The sequence below is a fragment of the Nicotiana sylvestris genome, chromosome 6 (assembly GCF_000393655.2).
Source record: "Nicotiana sylvestris chromosome 6, ASM39365v2, whole genome shotgun sequence".
Lineage (NCBI taxonomy): Eukaryota > Viridiplantae > Streptophyta > Magnoliopsida > Solanales > Solanaceae > Nicotiana > Nicotiana sylvestris.
The window spans coordinates 12764289-12787399 of record NC_091062.1 but is presented as its reverse complement, the minus strand read 5'-3'; the positions used below and the strand labels follow the sequence as shown (position 1 = coordinate 12787399).

General features: G+C 38.6%; 2 protein-coding genes across 2 annotated transcripts; one reads left to right on the top strand and one right to left on the bottom strand.

The window, feature by feature from the left end:
• Positions 1-1118: 1118 nt before the first annotated feature.
• On the bottom strand, positions 1119-4633 carry LOC104225009 (WD repeat-containing protein VIP3-like). The gene is made up of 2 exons (XM_009776753.2): positions 4180-4633; positions 1119-1989 (listed from the first exon to the last, which is right to left on the bottom strand). Exons 1-2 carry the CDS (start codon positions 4516-4518, stop codon positions 1354-1356), a joined length of 975 nt encoding a protein of 324 aa, XP_009775055.1. The 5' UTR covers positions 4519-4633; the 3' UTR covers positions 1119-1353.
• A 12270-nt stretch (positions 4634-16903) lies between these two features.
• LOC104225010 (mitogen-activated protein kinase kinase SIPKK) lies at positions 16904-22484 on the top strand. Its single transcript, XM_009776754.2, has 9 exons — positions 16904-17337; positions 17591-17675; positions 18353-18487; positions 19025-19249; positions 19335-19517; positions 19633-19856; positions 19982-20027; positions 20110-20211; positions 22100-22484. Exons 1-8 carry the CDS (start codon positions 17261-17263, stop codon positions 20206-20208), a joined length of 1074 nt encoding a protein of 357 aa, XP_009775056.1. The 5' UTR covers positions 16904-17260; the 3' UTR covers positions 20209-20211; positions 22100-22484.
• Positions 22485-23111: the final 627 nt, after the last annotated feature.

Here is a 23111-nt window from a genome sequence, read left to right as displayed (position 1 = left end):
TTGTCGGTCGTCGTCAGAGTCACGACTGAAGTTTGCAATGTCATTTTCGGCCTGCCGCATTCGGCAGTCCAGGTCGTCCAACCTTTGCACTAGGTTGTTGTTTCGATCAGGCACCGTATCCACGATGGGTCGTAATCGGTCAACCGTCTCTTCTAGGGATGCTAGACGCTCCCCATGATTCACAATGGTCAGGAATGGTGATGATGGCAAATGTTCCCTCATCCGATGTCGAGCCTAGGCTCTGATACCAACTGTTACGCAACGCCTTCCTGATGTTCTTTGGAAGGGCAACGTAAGGCTAAGCAACCGATGTCAGTGCGGTTGCTGTCCGCCAATGAGGTCCTCGCCGCACGCTAGACTAGATTGTCAGTGCCGTGCGGGAAAACCAATGTCGTGAGCAAATTGCGGAAGCTGAGAGAGAATTGGGTTTTGAATGATGATGATGATTTTATTGATGAATGAAAATGCTGATTACAATGATGCGGTGTCGAGGGGGAGAGACACCAGAAAATGCTTGCTTGAAAATGTTTGATTGTTTGGTCCCCCTTAATAATGCTTAAAAAAAATAAACCAACATTACAAGACTAGTCCTAATAAAGCTGTAGAAGCACACTGAAATGAAAATGATGTAAACTAGCCTATGATTACAATGAAAAGGACTTAGATTATTACAAGGTAAAACTAAGTCCGATGGCAGCATCTTTGTCTTGCGGGTCAGGGTCTGCGCGCGCGTTGTTGTGGGCGCGCGCGACACTTGATGTGCTGGCCTGAGGCTGGGCACTGGTGCTTGGCATCGGGGTCTGTGCGCGAGGCGCTGTTGGAATGGGCCTGCAGCTGGGCGCTGGCGAGGCATCAGGATCTGCGCGCGCGGCATTGTTGTCATTGGCCAGCCCTTGGGCACTGGCGAGAGGCATCGGTGGGGCGACAGAGGCGCATGCGCGCTTGTCACTTGGCGCAGCCAAGACCACGGGGCCAACCATGGCGCTAAGCATTGTGAGGCTTGCTAGGCCGCCATGGGGCGCGGCCAAGGGGTCATGGGGCGTGTCTGGAAAGCAGCCCATGACAGTATGCATACAAACTTGGATAGATAGGGTGCCTGTGATCTAATATTTGGATTGTTTTCTGGAAGCGAAACAAATGAAAATAAAATTAAGACGTAAGACCCCCGACATTGGAGGAAAATCCCTACTGGATGCTAAATTAATTCGTTCTCTAGACATAAAATAAATAGCATTGCATATGTATGATACTCAAACCTAATGTCAAAGATGATGTCATGCCAGAAAAGAGGCCAAAATTTTTCTTGATACATACTAACATACAAGCATGGAACAGATGATTAGCCCACAACAGTCAGGAGTACTGATAGAACGATAAACTCTTGTCATCAGACACACTTGCAAGCATACAAGACCGGACATCAGTCCTTGATGTCGGACCAAAAGCCACAGCCCAAACCTGATCTGTATGGTTGGTCAAAGTTTGTGTAGCCGCTCTCATTTTAAGATCCCACAGCCTAACCATTTTGTCACTTGATCCTGTTGCAATTGCTGCTCCATCTGGGGAGACATCAACACTCAGAACCCAGCTTGAATGACCTGACAAAGATGTTAGCAAGCTTTTCCCCTCAGCATCATATACATGTACATGACCATCATCTGATGCTGAGAAGAGTATCCTTGAATCATGAAGCGAAGGTGAAAACACAAGAGACCGAACAGGCATGCAATGGCCTTCTAAAAAGTGAAGGAATTTGGCACGTGCTACATCGAAAACAGAGATAGTCCCGTCAACTGAACCACAAGCAAGAAGTCTACCATCAGGATTCCATGCAACTGAAAGGACAAATTTCTTGTTGCTGCTTTTCTCAGATGGTTGTGGGGCGGCTCCTTGAAGAGGAATTGACAATGTGGTAATAAGTTGCCACTGAGTAGTATCCCATAGTTTGACCGATGAACTACCACCACCAGCTGCTGCCAGAGTGCTACCCTGGAAAGTATGAGAACCATAAGGGGGCGACCTATAACTTTCCATAAAGATGTGTGCAGGAAAGTTAAATTCTAGAAAGGAGGCATTGCTTTATCACAAACCATGAATATCACAAGACAATGGATCAAGTAACACACATACTGGCAGAAGCAAGTCGTAATGTATGATGAGATACATTTCAAAGTCAAACAAGAAGATACATGTGGGAATGACAAGGAAACAACTAAACGCTCCAATTAACTCTTAAATAAAGGAAAAGAACCCCAATTACCGAAGAAATGTAGAACATAATCAAACAAAATATCTTGTTCTTTTTCTTCTGTTTTTGATAGGTCAATTGACCGAAACTAGTTTAGAATTCCAACGTACTTGATTGATTTGATAGGTTAATCAAAGAAAGTTCCTCATTTTTTCGTCTCAATCCCATAATATATGCGGATCGCAGCTATTTCAATATCAATAAGTTCCACACATTCTCTATTGCCATTGTGGTTCCAACAAATCTTATATCCAATTACATGAACAAACACAAAGATAAGTATGAGGAGAGCACCAAAACTTCATAACGCAGCTACTAAGTATTCAAATCCACTAAGATATTCTCAAAACATATTTACGACAAAGACAGCACAAACTTCTGGTTGAAACAGAGTCTATTTACTAATAATATCCACCACTTCATCAAATAGGTGTGCTCTTTCCATCAACATCTCAAGAGCTAGATCTTCATTCGTCATTACTCCGCTTAATCAATAATCAGTCAAGAAATATTTGGGAATCTAAATCCTTCTACTCAGGAAGGATCTTATGGCCTTCTAACAACAAGAAGTTCCAAAGAACCATCAGTAAGTAATTTTTTGAGAGGTCTTTGAATTGAAATCTATGAGGAATTTTGGCACCACAGCTCATCAACTACAACAACAACAACAACAACGACCCAATATAATCCCACAAGTGGGGTCTGGGGAGGGTAATATGTACGCAGACCTTACCCCTACCCCGAAGGGTAGAGAGGCTGTTTCCAGGAGACCCTCGGCTCAAAAAAAGCAATAGGAGATAATATATTAGTACCATAAAAATGCGTAATAAAATAACAACAATATATAAGAGATACGAAATATGAAATACAGGATACGAAATACGAAATACGAAATAGATGGCTGGTATAGTACAACTAGAAGGTAAAGCCCTGCATCAATAGACGACCACTGACATTCCTAGTCTAACTCCTAACTAGATAGTCTCTCTCAGTTGTGCTGTAGAAATATTCACCCTCTCCCCTAACCTACAACCTTAATGCTCGACCTCCATAATTCCCTATCAAGGGCCATGTCCTCAGTAATCCTAAGTCGCGTCATGTCCTGTCTGATCACCTCTCCCCAATACTTCTTAGGTCTCCCTCTACCTCTCCGCGTGCCCACTACAGCCAGTCGCTCACACCTCCTCACCGGTGCATCAGTGCTCCTCCTCTGAATGTGCCCAAACCATCTGAGTCTTACTTCCCGCATCTCATCAACTAAACTAGTAAAATCAGTTATTACCTTACAAAAACGTGAAAATAAGGGAACCCCATATTGTTACACCGATTTGAAGTGTTGAGCTAGATATACCAAGGCAGACATTTACATCGAGCTCCTAATCAGAGTTTGTTATAGCAATGCAATTTACATGCATAATTCCCTAACCTTAATATCAACTCCTAGGACAAACATTAACAGTTCACTTAGCACTAGAAGAACAAATTATATTTGTCCAACAGCCAATCAAAAAGATAAGGAAAAAGAGAAACTACTAGATAATCAACTACCAGTAAACATCATTCAATTTAATCAGCTAAGCCTCAACTTCAAACTAGTTGGGTCGGCTATTTAAATTGTCGCTATTGGTACTGGACCTGACCATATAATTCAGATACTGGAGAATAATGTCTCTTAGAACAAAAAGTTTAGTTTTTTGAAGCTAAAGGTTCTCTTAGCACTAGCCCCAACGCTTTGTTCTAGTGGTAAGAATACAGTTTGTAATGTGTGGCTATCTAAATAGAAAACTAGAAGATTTCTCGGTTACAAAAAAAGGTTCTCTTAGCACTACCATACAAGTCTCTAACTAAACCGATGAAAACCTAGTGAAGACTATAACTTTATGCATAAATATTTGTACGAGAACACTATAAATTTCAAATTCCTTACTTACATTGGGACTAAATTGCAATTGCCAAACTTCGGAAGGAGGAGCTTCGAGAGTAGCAATGGTCACATTAGTATCAACCTCAAATACTCTAATAAAGCTATCTATTGAAGCCGATGCGGCGATTCTCCGAGTAGGATGAGCTGTAACAGATACGACGCCGAGGCAGTGACCGGTGAAAGTTTGAATACAAGTGAAGTTTTTCGGGTCCCATAGCCTTACGGTTTCGTCGAGACCTCCGGTGAGAAGTAGCGCCGGAGATTCCTCCGTCGACGGAATCCACGCCGCCGTCCAAATGGAGTCGTCGTGTGCGTTTTGTATGCTGTCTAGTGGAGCTAATTTCATGGTAAGTATTGGCTTTTGGTTAAAATGTTAAAACCCTAGGAATTTCGCAATCGGAGAAGGAGACGGTTGAATTTTATGTGTATTTTTGACAATTGCGTCCTTTATGTTTTGATATTTTGTTTAAGCCGGCGTTTCGACATATATTTGATTGAAATTTAAAAAATAAAGGATTTTAAATTTGTGTTGCAAGATAATTTTTAAAAATTAAAATTATATTTGGATATGCATTTTATTTTAAAAAAATAAAATTTCGTAAGTAGATGAAAAATTTTACAGAAAAACTGACCAGTTTTTAAACTTCAAAATTTTTTAAAACTGATCACATTTCATGAACATATAATATTTTAATTTTATTTTTTGTTAAAAAAAATTAAAAATATCTATGTCCGAACGGAAGCTAAAATGTGATCCTCGTGAGAGAAAAGTGTACGCAAAAATGCTTAAAAATTTTGTTCAAAAAATTTTCAAACCATTTGAAATGTTTAATTACTTTCCATTTTGGTGGAATGATAAGATAAAAATGGCAAAGAGATGTTATAATTCTGTTAAAGTGCTAAACTTGAATGTAATGATAATGTGACATAATTGGTCGCCTGGAAATCTTTACTTTAATAATGATTTAATTGAGCCTCCTAATATTATGGTAGACTTTATTTGCATTATAATGAATTTCTTGAAATAATGCTTGCTAATTCTTCCAATGGTACTTTATATGATAATTATGAGTCTGTATTGGTCAAAATCTGACCGCTGTGGTTGACCCAATCGGGACTACGTCCAAACAACGGGATAAAGAAAGACGCCCTGATTTGCTCCAAATCCCGTGTCCGCAGCGTCTGCCAAGTCGAAGGACAATATTTAGGGGACGACAAAAACGGACGTGGTACGAAGAGGCTATGGCCCAAATACATAGCTAGAACTCCATGACTATATATAGGGATGGAACCTTCCTAAGAATGGTTTTTTTTTTCTTTTCCTCTCCTTTGTAATCTCCTTAGTAAACAGAAAGTAAAACAATCTTCCAGGGAAGATGTACAACAGTCATATTCACCAATTGGTGAAAGAAAGAATGAAAAGCTTCGATAATTTGTTGCTTCTATTTCATTTTACGTATCATCATACGATTTGTTTACATATCTGGAGTTTTATTATGTTTGACTAAGATTTGCCTCTTCAACTTCTTTGATTGATTTAATAAAAAAGATTTTAATATCTTTTGGTCAAACAATTTGGCGCCGTCTGTAAGGATTTCTTAGTGAAAACTTCCTGATCTTCTCCAGATTGAAAACCGGAAATATGGCCACTCGCCAAAGAGAACGATAATGATACGCTTACAACTGTTTCAAAAAAACGAAGGAAACGGAAAAGGAGAATTAAGCACTTCGCGGCCAAATGAGAGGAAAGAGAGCTAAATACAGTTATTGAATTCAGAAAACACCACACCCATCAACCATCAAAGCGTCAAGCAAAACGAGCAATGCCGCAGGTCCACCTTCATTCTCCAACTCATTGAATCGAAATAAACAAATATCATCCTAGCCCACCTTCTGCCGATTGCTCGAACAAGAACGTGATTACCACACGGGCGGGCGAGCGAGGAAATAACCCAACTGAAAAAGGGGAAATTACTACAAAACAACCGAAACATCACCCACCAAACAAACCCAGCCCCTAGGAAGCGACACCCCTTGAATGGTCCTCCCTCGTCCTCGCCAAGAAGGCATCCCAAAAGGGCCTTCCCAAGGACCTAACAACCGGGGAGGCGAGGGGAAAATCCCCGAAGTCAAAATGTAATTCATCATCCCGCCCGTCAATGACATTTCCATACTGGAAAGCAAAAAGGCAAATAGGGAAACTCCAATATGCGTGTGAAACGAGTGTGAGCAAAGCAACAACGTTCTCTGCTCCCCAACATCACACTCCCGATGCAAATAAAATCAGGCGAACTGGGACTCCCCCCAGAAGATACCCAACTCTACGGAAAATCGGGACTAACGACGGGTTAATATTTCGATGAAAGTTTGAAATAACACCCTTAAGGCCAAGGGCCTTCGCCAAAGAAAAGAGTTCGACCTCGATCGAACAACAACGGGTTAATATTTCGACGAAAGTTTGAAATAACACCCTTAAGGCCAAGGGCCTTCGCCAAAGAAAATAGTTCGACCTTGATCGAACAACGACGGGTTAATATTTTGACGAAAGTTCGAAATAACACCCTTAAGACCAAGGGCCTTCGCCGAAAAAAAAGTTCGACCTCGATCGAACAACGATGGATTAATATTTCGATGAAAGTTCAAAATAACACCCTTAAGGCCAAGGGTCTTCGCCAAAGAAAAGAGTTCCACCTCGATTGAACAACGACGGGTTAATATTTCGACGAAAGTTCGGAATAACATCCTTAAAGCCAAGGGCCTTCGCCAAAGAAAAGAGTTCGACCTCGATCGAATAACTACATGGTAATATTTTATCAGGAAAAAGAAAGGGAAAGAAAGACTGGGACTCACGACGGGATAATATTTTGATATAAAGCCCGAAAGCAATATCCCTACGGCTAAGGTCATTATTAGAAAAATAGTTCGATACCATTCGGACTATGATGGGACAACATCTCGACACAAGTTCGAAAAACACTGTCTCGCTAGCCAAAGCCATCACCAAGGTCCCATTCAACCCGTGTGACACTAAATTCCCAAAGAGTAGTAAAATCGTCATGTGGGACTCTACTTCGCACCAAAGTTATGGAAAGCAAAACAGGGGAAAAGTATAGAAGACGTATAGCAATGAAAAATTCCTCTTTATACAAAGTCGCTGCGCAAACAATCGCAGACTACGGACGGCTTGAACCAACAGAGCCTAAAAAGAGGAAGAAACAATGATAAAAAAAAAAGGAAGACAGAAAACAAAGACAACAATCTTTCACTCGAGGTCATCACTGCCACCATCATCACCACCATCTCCAGGAAGTCCTCCCTCATCATTCGCACCCTCATCGACTTCCGGCATTGCAGAGTCATAACTAAAGTTGATACGAGCCTCTCGTGCCTTCACCCAAGCTCCTTCATATGCGGCCTCGGTAATGTTGCCCGCCTCCCACAAGCTCTTATATATGTCCCACTAGGCTTCAGCATGAACCCAAAGCTCATGCAATTGGCGGGGAACAACGGCGGAGGAAGATTCGACTTGAGCCAACAGTTGCACCTTTTCGGCCTAAAGTGCAGCGACCCGATCTCCTAAGGACGACGCATCCCGGTCGATCTCGCCAATACGCTCATCGACCCTCGCTTCCCTCAGCGTGGTTGTCGCCCTCTCCGACTCCTGCTCTGATCGGAGGACGCAAATAGTGTTTTCTAGAGCCGCCACCCTCACCAACGCCGATGACCAGGCGGTCTCGATGTTCTCCAACCTGATAACCTTTCTCTCCAACTCGGCCAATTTTCCCATCCACTCCGCACTCATCGCCTTGACCTTGATAAGATTCTGCTCCATCTCAGACTGCATCGACCTCAGCTTCCCCTGAAGATATTCACACTCTGCAGCAACCGCTTTGCCCAACTCAAGCTCTTCGTCCTTTGCACAAAGTTGCTCCTCGAGTACACTCTTACTACGAATAGCCTGCATTAATTCCTAATCCCTCTTATCCAACTCCTCGCCAAGAGATCGATCACCAGGGTTCGCCTTTAACCGTTCGTGCATCTCACGACACTTGTTGCGATAACGCCGATATTTCTCCAACATCTTCAAGAAAATCTTAGCCCAAATGTTGGCCCTACGAGCACTCTCTATTTCCACTATGTACGTCTGAAAAACGAAAAGATGGGTTAAAACCACATCACCAAGAAAAACGAGAGAAATATGAAAGAAAAATGTAACGTACTCTCAGGCCTATAGTGGCCACTTCATGCATTAAGTCAATATCGAGAACGTCCCGAAGAGCTGCATTCTCAACAGTTGAGCACAAGATGTCAAACGGCGGCACCAGGTCCTCTGTATCCCCCAGGAGATTGATGTCCGACGAGATCTCAAGAATATGGGATGAACCCCCCGCATGAACCACCGAACAGGTAAGACCCTTCTCAAACATCCTAACATCGTCAGGATCAAGATCAGACTCAGATTCATAGTTGTCAACTACGACACCCTTCCCCTTTTCTGCGGCCGATGAGGAAGCACGACCCCGACACCGAAGATGAAGGCCCGTCCAAAGCGGCAACAGCGGTCTCAAGAGTCTAACCCCCCATCACGGCAGGTTATTGGTCAATCCTCGCGGCCAGGATATCCTCCGGAGGGACAGGCACAATGGCTGGCTCTATTTCCATGGGTGGATTGGCGCCAACTCCCGCCTCCAACCCCATCAAGGGAAGGACTTCCTCCAGATTTATCACAGCCGCAGGAGCCGCTTCAGTCTCCACCCGCCGCCTCTTTGATGGCCCTTCCCCTTCTGCAGTATGGAAAGGTCTCTTCGCTGGGTAAATAGCAGGGGTCGGAGTCCTCGCTCGAGGGGTAGCCGTCATGCGTACTACAACAACTGTAGATTCAACTGAGGTCAGACAATAGATGCTAAAGCAGGGCGAGCAAACGATGAAGGCTGACGAAAAGCTAATGGGGGAGCCCTCGCTCTTCGTACTCTCCCTAACATCGACAAACATCACATAAGAAATAAAATTAAAAAAAAAGGAGGAAAAGAAGGAAGAAGTACATCAAACAAAAATGATATTACTCACCAGTAAGGGTCTTGCGTCCATAATTCTCATAGAAGGATGACCATGTGCAGACCCCCGCCGTATGAGGAAGGAAGGCGCTCACCCACTCGCGGATGCCATCAACGGGTGGGGGAGGCAGTTTCGCAGCTGTGAAAACACAAACAGTTTTCGTACTATTCAAAGGGAAAGCAGTCGGGTATCATTCCGACCCAAAGTATAAGGACTTACGTGCAAAATTCCATTTCTCAGGGAACCCTGTAGGATCTGCCACAAGATGCTCGGTACGCACATAAAAATAGTTCTCGTAGAAGCGACGATTGGCTCTGTCGTCCATCTTTACCACCAAGCTCTTCGACCCTCGGTGGTGCATGTGAATCATCGTGCCACGAATGAGTTGAGGGGAGAAGATATTGAGCATGTGCTCCAAAGTGATCTCACGGCCGGCAAGCTCCGCAAATTTGAGCAGCATGAGGAACAACTTATATAGGTACGACGTAAGTTGAGCCGGGCATACCTCGTAAAAGCGGCAAAAGTATACCAACAAGAGAGGGAGAGGAAGCGTGTACCCAACAAAAAAAGGGTAGGCGTAGAACGTACAATACCCTGGGCGGTCGAAATGGACTATGTCGTCCCCCACCACCGACACTATTTCGACATATTGAGGAATTCCCCACTTAGCCCTCAGGTCTGCAATCCCCTCTTCATTAATGACGGAGGGAGGGGGTTCCGGTTGCTCCCCGACGGGACTGTGGAAATCAGTCCATGCCTTCCCGGGGCGAGGCAAGATCTCAGTCACCGACGGGACCTCTTCATCCTCTACCACTTATACTCCTCCAGCGTCCACAACATCATCTTTCGACGCTGGAGTTATGGCGGGAAGGTCAGCGCGAGAAGAATCACTAGCCATTTATATCAGTTTGATAAAGGAAAGGGGTAAAGAAAAGAAAAGATGAAAGTTCTTGGCTAACCGGAGGAAACCAAAAATTCGGAGTATCAAGAGAAAAGAAGACTCGCAAAATTCTTTCAAGTAAAGGCAAGGAAGTGTGTCACTCGAATGGTGAAATCCTTCTATTTATAAGAGGCATAAATTCCCCGAGCACGAAACCCAAGAGTCGCCAATTGAAGTTGATGGGGCACGAAACGGTTCAACCCCCTGGGAACGTGTGTCATAATGGCGACAACCACGATTAACGTTTCAAGTTAAACGATGTTTCGGTTCCGAAACGGCCGCAACGGCTCAGAGATATCGAAAGGGCGCCAATACACCACTTGATTCTGAAAATCATACCCAAGGGGTAAACAGTCAGATTTCTCTTCGATAAGTGAAAATCATCATCCGTCCATCGGGCCCGACCAGGGATGACCCTGGCAGACGGAGAGACTAACTGTATTGGTCAAAATCTGACCGCTGAGGTCGACCCAATCGGGACCATGTCCAAACAACGGGATGTAGAAAGACGCCCTGATTTGCTCCAAATCCCGTGTCCGCAGCGTCTGCCAAGTCGAAGGACAATATTCAGGGGATGACAAAAACGGACGTGATACGAATGTGCTATGGCCTAAATACATAGCCAGAACTCCATGACTATATATAGGGATGGAACCTTTCTAGAATGAGATTTTTTTTTTCTCTTCCTCTCCTCTGTAATCTCCTTAGTAAACAGAAAGTAAAACAATCTCCAAGGGAAGATGTACAACCGTCATATTCACCGATTGGTATTTTTCGCTATAGATGGTAAGGGTACTCTACCTCACGTTTCCCCATTCAGTTTCGAGTGAAAGACATGATTCGTGATAATAGAAGATAATGAAGAAAGACGAAATTTTGTAATATGTTAGTCATGTTATTTTTTATTTGATGACAACTGTTTCAGAAAGTAGGCCATTTTCATATTTAGAAACTATCTAATCTTAATATTTTTATTTTGCCATTATTTACATATTCTTATTGAAATTTGGTAAAAAAAAATGTTTTTGTGGGAAAGAGCATTTACAGTTGGAGACTTTTAGACCAACAGATTGATTTTGACTTGGATGTGAAGATTCTATATATCCAAACAAAACAAACAGCAGCAGCCACTGATAGAGGCGGCCCGACGAATTTTGTAGCTTAAAACTAAATTTTATGAGAGACCTTAATTTTTAAATTTTGTTTTATTATTTATTTGAAGTCTATTTTTATTTAACTTTTCTTAGATACAAAATTATTTAATTTTCTTATAATCAATAACTCCTAATAAGTATTTCTCAATTGATATTATAGCTAATCCACTTAACCTTTTTTGTGACATTGTTGTTATTAGGTAAGATTTTATCAATTTTAGTTTTGAAAACTTCTTTCCGCTGAAGCAACGGTAACTTGAGTTATGAACATTATTCTATAAGCAATTTAGGCATTTGTTAAAGAATTAAATCTTTTTATTTGATTAAGTGTATCAATTAAACTATTATCTTCTAATTGTACTATTTTTCTTGATACTTTTAATTTAGAAAATAAATCTAAACCGTCAATATCTAATTGGTTATTATACTTTAAGGACATTCAAGATTAAGGCAATATTTTTTCAAATTTCCAACATCTAGTGATTTTGGTTTTTACTGCCAAATAGAAAATCAAAAATATTTTCATATGTTTCGAATTGTTCAAATCTATTTTAAAGTTAGAAAAAGTAACCTTGTCTATTATGTATAAAAGTAATCAACTCTAAAGGACTCTTTGAAAGATTTAAAAAAATTTCATTATCAATATTTACATCAAATTGTTACTTCCTATATATCACACGTTTCTTACGAAATTCGGGTTCGATATTTATTTCAAGTGCAATTTCCTTAGTAGAAGTCATAGTAATTGCAAATCATTCTTCTCTATATTTGTTAGAAAGAAATCAAACTTTTTTATTTTACAGAGCTCTTTTTTAAACTTATACATAATCTATTATAGTATAACAAAAAATAGGCCCCCCACATATATGGGGCTAATGTTAGGCTATAATTGCGTATTTTAGTCGATTATTACACTCTAATTTACTGCACTTTAGTTGAGTTTGCGCTTTAATCGCTAGTGTTTTGCACTAACGATGAGTTTTATGCCTTGTAGGAGTGATTCCGAGCTATATAGATATTATAGAATAAATTCAAGTGATTTGGAGGTTTTAAGTCTGAGTAAAAGCCCAAGGAATTAAGCCGGGATCGTATTCAGGGATCAACAGATGATAAAGCAACAAAATGAAGACTCGAGTAGGCATATTGCATACTATTTAGTAAAATACACATAACTTTTTTCTCAGAACAACATTTGGGCTCCACAATATATGGTTGGAAAGATAACTCAAAGGACTACAACTTTTATGTTTTACGTTTTTTCAAATTCTAAACAGAACAGGGTGAAAAGTGCAGTCGAAACCGCGACCGCAGAGCTGAGGCGGGCTGAGGCAGTATACCTGCCATATACCGCGGTTGACCGCGGCTGCGGCAGTCCAGACGTGAAATATTGTCTTTTTTCGCGTAGGAGAAGGGATAATTGTTTGGGCCCGACCCTACTTGGTATATATACATGGAAAAACGGTATTTTTAAAGGTGGGACACACTTTTGACATAAAAAATAGACCTAAGGAGGCTAAGGAGACTGAGGATTCGACCTAAGGAGTCAAGAACACAATAAGAGCAAGGCGGGGAATTCTTCAATGAGTTTTTCCTTCCTCTTCCTATTTTTCATTGTTGGTTATGATTTTTAGTATTGTAGTTTTACATACTATTATGAATAGCTAAATTGTTATCTAGGGTTTTGATAGAACCTTTTGTAGGATAAATTCTTGTTATGTTTTTATATATTGAGCCGTTGGATTTCTCTACTTGTTCAACTACGTGTTTATTATTGTTGATTGAATGGTCATCGATTGACAATGCCTATTTATTATGTGTTGCTTGAGAAAAGATACATATTTAGGTGATTGTTGAACAACGTCACTCCTAACGTATATGAGAAATCAATACAGCGGGTTTAAAGGTAGGTTTAGAAATAACAAAGCCTTGACGTGGTCATAATGAGCGGTTAGATAAAGCCAACTAGCATAGTTCGAGAGAATATGTCTAGTAAATTGTTGTAGTTGCTCGAGAGAGAATTACGGCACCTAAAGTGCTCACGATCAATAGATAATACATTGGTGAAATTGTAGGGAATATAGCTAGAAGGATTCCGATAATTGGGGAAATCATAACTCTAGACCTCTTTAATTTAGTCTCCAACCCTTTGTCTCGTTAGTTGATAATTTACCGTTTTCTAGTATTTGCTAGTTAATTAGTTAGAAATATAAATCTCAATCTTTATAATTTAGAAAATTGTTCAAACTTGTCTTTTTAGTGATATTAAACAGATATAGCTAAGCCTTAATTCTCTGTGGGATTCGACTCCGGACTTTTAGACCGGATTATATTTGCAGCGACCGCTTATCCTTTTTAGGACTAGAGTTGGGCGTGATCAGGGACCTAAAATAATTGCTTTACTTACTTTATGGAAGGGCCGCCCCTGGCCACTGAACATCCCACTGTCTGCATTCAAGAAATATTAGACACTTAGAAAAACTAGTAAGCTAAGAAATGCATTTGAAGTAATAAGAGTTGAAGTTTCATACGCTGACAGAGTAAAAGATTTTCACTCAATTTGGCTACTTAAAAAGTAATCACACCTAAATCTATGTGATAAACAAAGGCTGGCCTATGCGACCCCGTTAACTTCGCAGAAATTTTGAATGTATAAGTGTATATATGTTGTAAGACAGTCATATATTTTGCTTGGAACCCTTAAGATCAAAAGTCTGATGGGATCACTGATTGCGCAGTTCGCTCATGTGCCCTCGCCACCTTCACATCCTTTCCACTTCCTCAAAACTTGATAGGTACTGAAAAGCCTATATTTACTATTACCATTTCTAAAATCTTTGCTGATGCAAAACTGCATCAACTGTACAATGTGACATTCAACATATAAACATACATACTCAATCTTCAATAGAAAATTTTCTCAATTAGGTTGAACCTAACATTCAAATGGCTTGAGAGTTTTATGACAGAAAAAAAGGGCAAAATATACAATTGAAGACAGATTATTCACTCATCAGAAAAAAAAAAAAACATCTAACAACTAGTGTAATAAAAGGAAACTGTCACATATGAGAAAAGAGAGTTAGATTAAGCAAGGAGGTGGTGTTGAATGAGCAACTATTGTAATTGATTAATAAATGTAGGTTAATTGACTGAACGTGTTAAACTTATCTCATTTAATATAATTTTCTTTTTTTGTTGTCTGATTTATCATCAGTCATATTTGTTTTGTTATTTTCATCATGACATCTGAATATTCAGTGTGGGGAAGTAGGTTTTGCGGATTACATATTAGGTTCTGCCTTTTTTTCATTGTCAAGTTTTCGCTTTTCCTTATCAGTTTTAGCTGAGTAGTATTATTTTATTATGTGCATACATTTCAAATATTCTTTTTTTTGTATATGTATATATAATCCGAGCCGAAATCAATTGGTTCGCCTGCCACTAAGCATAAATCATAAGATTATCTATCATAAACATTAACACAACTAAGCAAAAGGCGATAGTTAACAAAAGAGATAAGCGCAAAGCAAACCAAAACGATAATCTGATAGCGATGATTCAACGTGATACCTTTATTATAAACACAAAAGAGAGTAAAATGAAAATATGATCATAGCAATTTACAACTGAATTATAACAAATTAATCAGCAGAACTGTCATATTTGAATATAGTTCTCTCAACTTCCAAAAAACCATTGGTTATTCGTAACTAACCATTGAGAAGGGAAGATCAATGAGAAATGTATATCTTAACCGCTCTAAAAAATATTAATTAGCCGATAAAATGTATTTCTATTTTTTGTATATAAATATAATATACATATTTTTATGCACTTTTTAACTAGCGAATGCAATTAATTTCGGCCGACTAACCAAACTTTAGTTTTTGCCCAAGATCAGTAATTTTTTCCTATATGCGGCTCGTTTTTGCTTTTTGAGGCGTTGCCTGTGATTCAACATACAAGAATTAAGGGCCCGTTTGGCCATAAAAAAAAGATTTCTTTTTCCAAAAAAACCTTTTGTTTTTTAAAATCAGTGTTTGACCATGAAATATTCGATTTTCATTTGAAGATGAATTTCGAAATTTTTCGAAAATTTGAAAAACTCCAAAAAGCTATTTTTCAAAATTTCACTTTAGATCACTCACGAAAATTTAAAAACAGTCTAAAATTATATTCATGTCCAAACTCAACTCTACTTTACAAATACTATTTTCATTTGAATTCGTTTTTTACTTTTTCCGGAAATTTTCCAATTCTTATGTCCAAACGCCCACTAAAGGAAAACTGCACATTTTCGTGTTTAGCCCCGCAAATAGACTTAATTTAGAAAACCTTTGACACTTCGACCCTGACAAAAATTTAGTGTACGATTGAAGTTGTGCTAAATTGCTAATGCCTGTTTATCTTTGTTGTCAATGGAGAGATCAACTAAGTCCAAAAGAAGACCTCTTTAGAAAAAGTATGCCGAGATTGGTGAAGTTAATTGATAGGAAGTCAATGTGGTCCTTAGCCTTGCGCATTAGCCGGCACGGCATGAAGAAAGTGTGGAATTTTCACCAAAGAAATTTTTTTTAAAAAATAATAATAAGAAAGAAGTTAATAGAATTCAACATCTAATCTATACATATACATGAAAAGAAATTTGACCTTATATATATAATGTAATTATTGAGTGAAAAGTGTTCGACTAACCCTTTTCGCCCACCTAACTCCGCCCATGAAAGGGGCCCGGTTGCTTTCAAGACTCAGAATTTAGCCGGGAAAAATGATTATCCAAAGTTTTTATTAAATTGTACTCTCTGCGTTCACTTTTACTTGTTCACTGCATTAAAAATATTTTTTTACTTTTATTTGTTCATTTTAACAAATCAAGAGAAAGACGATATTTTTTTTCTCCTTAGTTTACCCTTATCATTAACTATTCATTCCCCAAATTATTTCTCAAGACTTTTTGAAATATTTTTGTTATTATGGGTAAATTTATAAGAGGGGTTGCTCTGATGGTAAATAACTTCCACTTCCAACCAAGAGGTTGTGAATTCGAGTCTCCCCAAGAGCAAAGTAGGAAGTTTTTGGAGGGAAGCATGCCGGGGGTCTATTTGAAAATAGCCTCTCTATCCCAGGGTAGGGGTAAGGTATGCGTACACACTATCCTCCCCAGACCCCACCAAGTGAGATTATATTGGGTTGTTGTTGTTGTTATAAAATACATGAGTAGTTCATTTACTTTTTTTTTATTTTATAAATGAGTGCAAAACCAAAGAAGGACAACTAAAAATGAACTAGGGAGTATTAGCTTAACATAGTTAAATAAAAATAAGGAAATAATATGTATTAATTAATTATGATTAACTTACAACAATTTATATATAAACATATCTCATATACTTATTGAGTCAACATAAGTCATCCTCCGATTCACAGTGTACCTTTTGGCATCTTCCTTCTCTTTTCTCACTCATTTCCCACGCGCACACTCTCTCTCTCTGTCTCTCTCTCACACGCACACACCCAACAAGACCACCACTATTTGTGTCTGTATAATTCTTGATTCCTAGTCAAACTATAGATACAACAGCCACATAATTTCAGCTACTAGTATTATTATTATTTGCAAGACTTCTAAAGAGTCTTTCAGTTGACTCACCTAGCTGAAATGTCCCAAACCTCCCCAAATTTCCAAATATTTTCATAAAATCACTAAACTTTAACTACAATACAAAAAACCCCAGTTGCCTGAAACCAATTTCCACTGTGATCCTTCAAGATTTTGATAAAAAAGTGAACTTTATGCAGAATACCAAAACCCCAGTTGCCTATCAGCAATTTCAGTTGTGATCTTTCATGATTTCCATAAAAGAGTGAGCTTTAGCAAGAATACAGAAACCCCCAGTTGCCAAGAAGCAATTTTTACTGTGGTTTTTCAAGATTTAGCTATGAAGAAAGGATCTTTAGCTCCTAATCTTAAACTTTCTCTCCCTCCTCCTGATGAAGTTAATCTCTCCAAATTCCTGTAATTACTTTACCCCCCTCTCTCCATATGAGTGTTCTTTTTTTTGTTTTTGTGTGTGTGTGTGTGACACATCAAATGTTTCCAAAATAGATATTTATGCTAATTTCATATCCACTGTCAAAAAAGAATAGTTGTGGTATTTTGTGCCTACTGAGCTAAAATCTTGAATCTATTTCTTATAACTCTTATATCTTTGTGTCAATTTTGCTATGTTTATGTATTCTGATGAGAAGTTTTTGGTGTTGTTGTGTAGGACTGAATCAGGGACGTTTAAGGATGGAGATCTTCTGGTGAATAGAGATGGAGTTCGAATTGTCTCTCAAAGTGAAGTTGAAGCTGTACACTTTCTTAATGTTTTACTATGTCTTACTGATTGTTCTTTTTTGCTCTTGTAGAAATTTTATCATTCAGTATTGTGGTATGTTGGTTAGTACGTTGATTGCTTGCTTAGTCTAAATTGGGTTAAAAGCATGATTTTGTCAACTTGCATTTGGAATTTTGAAAATTTGAAGTGAAATGTTTAGCTAACAAATCTAAATGCAAATTGAAGTGAATTTAAGCATTTGAATTTAAAGCTGTGATTAGGAACTAATCTTAGATGAAGGGTCCAAAATAGAATTTAAGCATTTGAATCTAGACCTGGACAATTTTCTTTTATATAAGCGACACCAATTAGTTGGAATTATATTTAGTTATGTTAGTATGTATCCTTCAGGTTCAATGTGAGCTAAGAATCTTTCACTCTTGTTAGAGATTTATATGCTAGTAGAAAATGTGGAGAACTTCAAGTGCCGGAGAAACTAAGTTTTCTATAATTTCAGACTCAGACGGGGTTAAATAGAGGGACATGGATAATGGTGATTCATATAGCAGAGTCAAACTTTTGGAATGAGATGTAGTGGTTATTATCCAGACTTGGGCATTTTGTTTTCTGCATCTTCTTTGTATGCACTTATGCAATCTATTGCAACTAACATGGCATATTTTATATTGGTGTTTGCAATTTTTTCTTCAGCCATCAGTTATACAGCCATCAGACAACCAGTTATGCTTAGCAGATTTTGAAGCAGTTAAAGTTATTGGGAAGGGAAATGGTGGTATTGTGCGGCTGGTTCAACATAAATGGACAGGGCAATTTTTCGCTCTCAAGGTATATCTAGCTACCATCTCTATTCTGCTTATCATGGTTGTTGGTGATTCCTTTGATTAGCAGGAGATTGTCTACATATCATTTTGACATGTTTCAAGAATTTGTTGTGATATTCCTTTAAAAAATAAGAAGAAGAGGTCCTAATCTGAAAAAGAAATGAGAGAAGAAGATTTTGAGGATTGCGTCGCGAATGAGTAAAGAGCGCAAATGCTTCCACAGACATTTCGTCGCTATTGATTCATTTCTTGCCTTATAACTTCTGTTGTTGGTAGCAATATACACATTGATTTTGTGGGTTTTGTTCACTTAAATATTTTGAAAATATGTCACCTCTTTTTACCTGCAATCTCCACCAATCTACTGGCTACACCATTTTTTCATCTTACTGACTACCTTAAGAAATTTGTCCTCTAAATGAATAAATACATTAATTGGTTCTAGTGTCCGATTTTTCATATGCGTATCTCACTGCCTCCTTACTTTACCATCTATGCTTTCTTATTTCCCTTTGTGACCAGCAGTTTTATTTTTATTCAGGTTATTCAGATGAATATTGAAGAGTCCATGCGCAAGCATATTGCTCAAGAACTGAGAATTAATCAGTCATCTCAGTGTCCATATGTTGTCATAAGCTATCAGTCATTCTTTGACAATGGTGCTATCTCCATAATTTTGGAGTACATGGATGGTGGCTCCTTAGCAGATTTTCTGAAAAAAGTCAAGACAATACCTGAACGATATCTTGCTGCCATCTGCAAACAGGTAACAAGTGAACAATTTGCGTTCCTCAAAGAGAAGACTTTGCTCTAGTTCTAATCTTATCAAACCTTGCTCCTTCACCAATTAGGTTCTCAAAGGCTTGTGGTATCTTCATCATGAGAAACATATTATTCACAGGGATTTGAAACCTTCGAATTTGCTAATCAATCACATAGGTGATGTCAAAATCACTGACTTTGGTGTGAGTGCAGTGCTGGCAAGCACATCTGGACTTGCTAATACCTTTGTCGGCACTTACAACTATATGTCTGTGAGTATCTGTGACTTTGTTTTTCTAAAACCGAGTATAGTACTAAACCACCTATGTGTAGTACAATCTGCCTATGCTAAAAACCAAGTTGCTGATGTTCTGTTGTGTGCTACAGCCGGAGAGAATTTTAGGAGGCGCCTATGGTTACAGAAGCGACATTTGGAGCTTGGGTTTAGTTTTACTAGAGTGTGCAACAGGTGTTTTCCCATATTCACCGCCCCAAGCAGATGAAGGATGGGTTAATGTCTATGAACTTATGGAAACTATAGTTGACCAACCAGCACCAAGTGCACCTCCCGACCAATTTTCTCCACAATTCTGCTCATTCATATCTGCGTGGTAAGTACCATAATTTCAGATTTAACTTGCTTCCAAATCTTAAAATCGTCATAAGTTTTGAGCTGACTATGTAGTTATGTTACCAACTGTTCTTTGAAAGCTCATTACGCAATAACTTGTTTCAGCGTGCAGAAGGACCAGAAGGACAGATTGTCAGCAAATGAACTCATGGTAGAGATTGTTACTTTTGTCTTTCTCGAAGTCTTATTTTCAATTACTAATTCAGTGACTGTTTGGAATTCATGAAATCCAGAGGCACCCTTTCATCACCATGTACGATGACCTGGATATTGACCTTGGATCTTACTTCACATCGGCAGGACCTCCATTGGCAACACTCACTGAGTTATAATTGGTATGTTTGCCTTAGTCTTTGTTGATTCATTTTCATGGCCTCGATAGTTTACTCCTGTTGTAGCTTTTACAGAAGAAATTGATTTAAGATAAGAACTTCTTGTGTCCATTATATGTATATTATATATTTGAGGGTCTTTTTGCAAATTTTCTTTTCGCTTTGTCCCTTCTTTCATCATCTTGGAACAGAGCCACTAGCATTCGGTAATTGGATACATGCTCTTTTTCTCTTTCTTTTGTTCTCAGATATCCAGTATCTTAGGATTATTTTGGTCGTGGAGACCTTGCTTCTCTTTTAAACTCACTCAACCCTCTTTGCTAGCTCCATTTTTCTTGTATGAGCAAGCTTGTTTATGTGTAGTCGATTCACTTTTATTTTACGTACACATTTGCGTGTAGTTTGAAGAATACTATGTTGTTTATTTTCCTAATATCATGTACTCCCTCTATTCCAGTTTATGTGAACCTATTTCCTTTTTGATCCGTTCCAAAAAGAATGACTCCTTTCTAAATTTGGTAATAATTTAGCTTAAACTTACAATTCTACCCTTAATGAGAAGCTTTTATAACCACACAAATACTCTGGCCCCTTTTTGACTTATTTTGGACCACAAATTCCAAAAGTCTTCATTTTTTCTTAAACTACGTGCCCAGTCAAATAGGTTCACATAAATTGGAACTAATATCTGTGCTCTGGGTAGTTTTCAAATTGTTAATAGCTGATTTGGAGATATGTCTGTATTAACAAATCAAATTTAAAGTTGCTTTCTACCTGTGCTACATCATCTGGGTTTTGGATGCAAGTGTTTAATCCTGCTACCTTTTCAAAAACTTATAGTTATGTTCTATCCTTACTGGATTTACGAAAGTCGTGGTTAACCGTTTGCATGTCTGGAACATGGATAAGGATTGTGATGCCGAAGAAATCAATACAATTGATAAATCACCACTTATATTCCTTATAAAAAAATCACCCTCGACGATCAAAAAAGAAAAGAATCAGCCTCTCGGATTCATCTCAAGAGCCTCGTCGAGCTGTATCAATGATCTATTCAAAATAGTAAGCCTTGCATATAACTAAGTAATACTATACGTGATAGTTTATGGACAGAAGCGAAAAGAAAAGGGAACTGTATCGATGCCATGATGTCCAAGTTACTACTGCATTTCTGTTTTCTTTCTATAGCTTTCCTTGATTTGTAGAATTGACATTTTCAGTCTGCTATTTTGGTTATTTTTTTCTTGAGGTGTTTTGGCGCAAGTATAAATTTGTTTTCATCGAACACATTGTTGGAAATGAATTCATCCCAATACTATGTATACCAGCATGAAAGAGCAAAAATGTGTAGAAGGAAAGAATTAGAAATGAAATCTTAAAATCCCTCTCCCAGAAATTAGTGTTTTTACTACTTGAAGATTAAATGTGAAGCTGTTTCATAGTTCGCAAGTTTGGTATAGCATCTCAACATTCTCTCGATAAACTGCATATCGTTGCTCGGACAAACTTCTTGCTTATATCTGACTTTTGACAGCATTTATCATAAAAGTAAATGGTCATTTTTTAATTTTCAATTTTTGTTTTTTTGTTTTTTTTCTCCCTCTGCTAGATGTTCTGTTCCTGCTCAGGTCTTGCTTTTAAGTTGATCGTCCTGGTCTGTTTGTTGTACTTGTGCTCGAATTTTGATTGTTCATTTCACTTAAATATGTTTTAAGTCTTTCTGCGATTATACTGTCATGAGCCTTGTAATGTATGTGTAGTTCCTTTCACCAACTCTCGTTGCAAGAAAATCAGATGATGTTTCTGATATAGCAATTATATCCTACTGCCCAAAAGCATGGGTTCTAGGTTTGCCATTCTTGAAATTGATTCTAACTTCTTATTCTCGCAGGTTTTCTACAATGACTTGCAAGTTATGTTCTGCAACCAGAATTTCGGCCAAGTAGCTTTTCCAGTTGTGACGTTCCAAAAATTAAAAGCCTTTTAAGAAGGCATTGAGAATCAAAGGAGATGCAGACATCATTGTACTTTTCAAGTCTTCTGTAGGTAGAATTTGGAGTGTAACTGTGACATTTTCTATTATATATGTGTTTCCTCAGGAACAACCCTAGATATCCTTTTGATAGGAGTCCATTTTTTAGAATAATCATTGGTGCAATTACAATTTGATCTCAACCTTTTGGCACATAAAGTAGTTTATCGTCAGTTTTGAATTGGATGTAAAATGATTGAGCTCCCATTTCTCCTTGGAATCAACTGAGAGACTTTTCAGTGGATGAACTTTCTTTCTCTAGATTTTAGTTTTCAGCGGCAAATTACTAGAAATTCAGGCCTAAATTTGGATTCACCAACCTATTGAAAATCAGTGTATTACCAAAACTAGGCAGGACAAGTTGGACTATAATTCACTCCTCTATCCTCTTGATCCAATCAAACTATTTGATCAGGGTCCATTCATTGATCCAACCCGTATCCAACTCGCTCATTTGATACCTCTAGTTGCTAGAAAAATAAAATAACTGATTTATTTGCTTGCATAGTTTTATGATTTCATAATCCATAGGAGTAGCGGAAAGGGAGCTTTGAAGTATTGGTAAAGTTGTTTTAGTGTGGTCACGCGTTAGAGTCGTGTTATTAGCAACTGATGTTTGTATCAGGGTAGAATGTCTACATCACACCCCATTGGGGTGCGGCTCTTCCCTGGATCCTGCATAAACACGGGATGCTTCGTGCATTTTTTATCCATAGGAGTAGCACCCAAGTTTGTTTTCCTATCACCCCTAAGGCCCTAATCAACATACTTCGTATGCGCAAGACAAGAAATAAGGTAATGCAAGAGAGTGAAAGAAAGAGCAAAAAAAAAAAACATCATGTACCAAGAAAATAGACTGGGATATTTGTTC